The sequence below is a fragment of the Labeo rohita genome, unplaced genomic scaffold, assembly GCF_022985175.1.
Source record: "Labeo rohita strain BAU-BD-2019 unplaced genomic scaffold, IGBB_LRoh.1.0 scaffold_348, whole genome shotgun sequence".
NCBI lineage: Eukaryota > Metazoa > Chordata > Actinopteri > Cypriniformes > Cyprinidae > Labeo > Labeo rohita.
The window spans coordinates 12,679-17,039 of NW_026129266.1; the positions used below are offsets into that span (position 1 = coordinate 12,679).

At 40.2% G+C, this 4,361-nt stretch overlaps 1 protein-coding gene across 1 annotated transcript in view; it reads right to left on the bottom strand.

The window, feature by feature from the left end:
• Nucleotides 1–4,130, bottom strand: part of LOC127160428 (uncharacterized) — a 15,240-nt gene extending 11,110 nt beyond the window's left edge. Inside the window, exon 1 of the mRNA XM_051103066.1 lies at nucleotides 4,037–4,130. Coding sequence (XP_050959023.1) covers nucleotides 4,037–4,130 — 94 coding nt within the window. The remainder of the gene's footprint in view (nucleotides 1–4,036) is intronic.
• Nucleotides 4,131–4,361: the final 231 nt, after the last annotated feature.

Sequence of the window (4,361 nt, forward strand, 5' to 3'; positions counted from 1 at the left end):
TACAGTCACCAAAATTCATATACAAGTAGATCTCATCTGCCCAAACAACTTTTGTGCTTACAGTCAGCTATTTAAAAAAAAAAAAAAAACGCACAGTGTGGAATTTGCAGTACTCCTCCTAAGGTTATAGTGCCAACAACTGACATCAGATAGAGTGTCATTTTTAAAATGCTATGAAATCAGCCTTTAATTTTACTCAAAATTTACTCAATTTGCTTCAAACTTCATTAGAATAATGTCAGTAATGTCAAAACACAGCAGATGTAAAATTGCGAAGGTATTCTTTATACCTTAAATACCTTAAATACAAGATTATAAATGCAACACTTTTGTTTTTGCCCCAATTTTTCATGAGCTGAACTCAAAGTTTTAAGACTTTTTCTATGTACACAAAAGGCCTATTTCTCTCAAATATTGTTCACAAATCTGTTAGTGAGCACTTCTCCTTTGCCGAGATCATCCATCCACCTCACAGGTGTGGCATATCAAGATGCTGATTAGACAGCATGATTATTGCACAGGTGTACCTTAGGCTGGCCACAATAAAAGGCCACTCTAAAATGTGCAGTTTTATCACACAGCACAATGCTACAGATGTCACAAGTTTTGAAGGAGCGTGCAGTTGGCATGATGACTGCAGGAATGTCCACCAGAGCTGTTGCCCATGAATTGAATGTTCATTTCTCTACCATAAGCCGTCTCCAAAGGCGTTTCAGAGAATTTGGCAGTACATCCAACCGGCCACACAACCGCAGACCAAGTGTGACCACACCAGCCCAGGACCTACACATCAAGCAACTTCACCTCCGAGATTGTCTGAGACCAGCCATCCAGACAGCTGCTGCAACAATCGGTTTGTATAACCAAAGAATTTCTGCACAAACTGTCAGAAACCATCTCAGGGAAGCTCATCTGCATGCTCGTCGTCCTCATCGGGGTCTCGACCTGACTGCAGTTCATCATCGTAACTGGCTCAAGTGGGCAAATGCTCACATTCCATGGCATCTGGAGAGGTTTTCTCTTAACGGATGAATCTCGGTTTTTACTGTACAGGGCAGATGGCAGACAGCGTGTATGGCATCGTGTGGGTGAGTGGTTTGCTTATGTCAATGTTGTGGATCAAGTGGCCCATGGTGGCAGTGAGGTTATGGTATGAGCATTTTATTGATGACATTTTGAATGCACAAAGATAACGTGATGAGATCCGGAGGCCCATTGTTGTGCCATTCATCCATGACCATAACCTCATGTTGCAGCATGATAATGCACAACCCTATGTTGCAAGGATCTGTACACAATTCCTGGAAGCTGAAAGCATCCCAGTTCTTGCATGGCCAGCATACTCACTGGACATGTCACCCACAGAGCATGTCTGGGATGCTCTGGCACACCTGTGAAGTGGATGGGTTATCTCGGCAAAGGAGAAGTGATTTAGACAGATTTGTAAAAAATATTTGAGAGAAATAGGCCTTTTGTGTATATAGAAAAAGTCTTAGATGTTTGAGTTCAGCTTATGAAAAATGGGGGCAAACACAAAAGTGTTGTGTTTATAATTTTGGTCAGTGTATAATAAGCTATGACCAACAGGAAGTCGGCTATTTTGGTTTGAAGGTTGTTGTTGTTGTTGTTGTTGTTGTTGTTTAATTCAGGCTGTTATTAATTGCATACTCATGCAATTCACATCTAACTTTGTAAACATTTTTTTGGATATCTTGAACTGTTTTGCCATGGTGATTTATTACGGTAAGGGCAAAAAAGGAAACCGTTAATAAATTGTCCAAACAACAAGTCATTCTGAGGAAACATGCTTAGTTTGATGAATTTCTTAAATTAAAAACTATTAGACATTTCAACTGACAAATGAAGAAATTAATGTAATTTTTTTTTCTTCCCCACCTTGTTTCGCACTCATACTTTTCTCATCCTAATTATACAAGTTACAAAATACTCACAAAGTGTCGACTAACACTGATCACTGGTGGGTGCGTTGTTCTCAGATCGACTCAGGTATTACACACAATGTTAAACAGGACCTGGCTGACCATATAAAATATAGACCCGAACCCGTACGGGTACCGGGTCGGGTCCCGGGTCCTCGGTCTTGGGTCCCCCGTGAAATCCCTTATGTACTGTACTGTCAATAAAGTTTTATATATTATTTAACAAATGTTTATAGATAATTAAAGTCATTAAAAAATAATTATCATTAAAAGTTTTATATATCCTTCCCTTTCTCTGTGTGTTTGTTTCACATTCTTCATATTTTAGAGCAATGCTTTCATTACTGTGACTCAGCAACTAAACTGCCAGAGGGTTAAATGCATGTGCCCACTGTGCACCATTTTCCTGATGCCACCAGGGTGCTTGGGCCCGTCATTGCTGCTTGCACCAATATTTTTGATTGTTTTTATTGATGGTCACCATGGATGTGATGACTTAATAGTAGTGTTGGGTTCGAGTCCACCTAAGTCGAGTCCGAGACGAGTCTGAGTCCAAAATGGGCCGAGTCGGACTCAAGTCTGAGTCCCAAAGGGCCGAGTCCAAGGAAACACTACACTCTAAAAAGTGCTGGGTTATTTCTGTAAACACATTGCTGGGTTAATTGTGCTGGGTCAAAATTCTGGGTTGTTTGAGGTACTGTAAACACACAGTTGGGTTGATCATGCTGGGTCAAATGGACTTTCACCACTGAACACGCGGGTTGGGTTATTTTAACCCAACCGGTTTGTTTATTTTTCCACTTCATCGAACTTTCTGGATTCATCACTCGTCTCCTCGTCAGGCGGTCACGAAATTCGCAGCAAGCAGGATTATACGGTGAGTTAATATGATTATATGATTATTTACCTTTATTTTTTAATAAGTTGTGGTTTAAAGCACATGATTTTACTGTTTAATGCACTATTTGATATGTCGCTGTGCGGGGTTAGCGTTTATTCTGTGAATGATTAACGAACGTTAAGTAGGAGCTTATAGTGAGGTACTTTTTTGCCTCAACAATCACTTTATCGTTAAATAAAAGTTGTGTGTGTGCACATGCTAAGTTTTATTCATATACAGCACACATGTCCCTTTTTTTAACGCTTCATGAAAACAGGCATAGGTTAGAAATACGGGGTAAGTTCAGTTACTGTCTGCATACTGTATGACTTTGTAATGTTTCGTCAGAATTATGTGATTTCATACTAAAATTGATCTTTTAAGGGCATATTTTTTCAAGTCAATGTCTGCGACATGCCGAGTCCAAGGATAGATCCGTCATTTTTATGTTGTGCATTTTCGCGCTCTTTTTTCCTCAGGTAGCAGCATTAGCTCCACTGTGCACCTTACTTTAACTCTCGTGGTGTATAAGCAGTGGTGTAGTGCAGAGTATACGCAGGTCCACGGCTTATGTCCACTTCTTTATCATTTGGCTTTCCGTGTACCCACTTCTAAATCCCCTCTGTTGCGCATCGAGTAGTGTCCTGCATTAGCCAAAATCGTGACTGTCCACCACATGAATAGCTAATTTAATCACATGTGAGTATATGCAAATATTCCCTAAAAACACCCGGTAACGACAGTGATGCGGTCTTCCTTTTAAATATATTTGATAGACCTTTCTCACAACTTCCGTATTTTGCACCGGAAATACGCAATTGCTGTGGAAACCTATTTCCTCCCCGGTATGCCGGTAACCAGGTAAACAACAAAGACAGCGCAAGCATCGAGCAAGAGTTGTTGTAGCGTACCGGGCTGTTTTGTAATGCCCAAAAGCAGCCTTATTTATCTTTCCACTCCTTCCCTGCTAACGAAGAAGTAAGACGAAAATGGGCTAAGGTTGCTAGCTGCTACACACAAGATGTTCACTTGGACCAAAGGCAGACAGTGAATGTCTCATTGTTTGTAACATCACGACCACGACTGTTATATTGCTTTAATAAAGTTGTACATGTTATCTTTACTATCCATACATAACCCTATAGCCCTAGGTCTAAGTGGACACACTAATAATTTGTTAGCCTGATTGCTCTCTAACGTTAGCTACGTTACTTACCTTGAAAGTTATGGATTAGAGATGCGCGGATGAGCTCAAACGTCACCCGAATCCGCAGCTTCAAATGAATTATCCGCCCGTCACCCACCCGCATCTATATTTTTCTCTGATTTAGATACTCGCACCCGATCGTTATTTACATTTATTCTAATTCTTAGTTTTGCATGATAATATTATGAATGGATGGTTAATTTTTAACAGCAGATTGATTCAGCTGATCTGCACATCGCTGCACACTTATATAAGCTTAATCACACGTGCTTTTAAACCAAATCCACGCTAAAAATAACGTTAACTGACATCTGGACGTGACTCTTCGCAATCT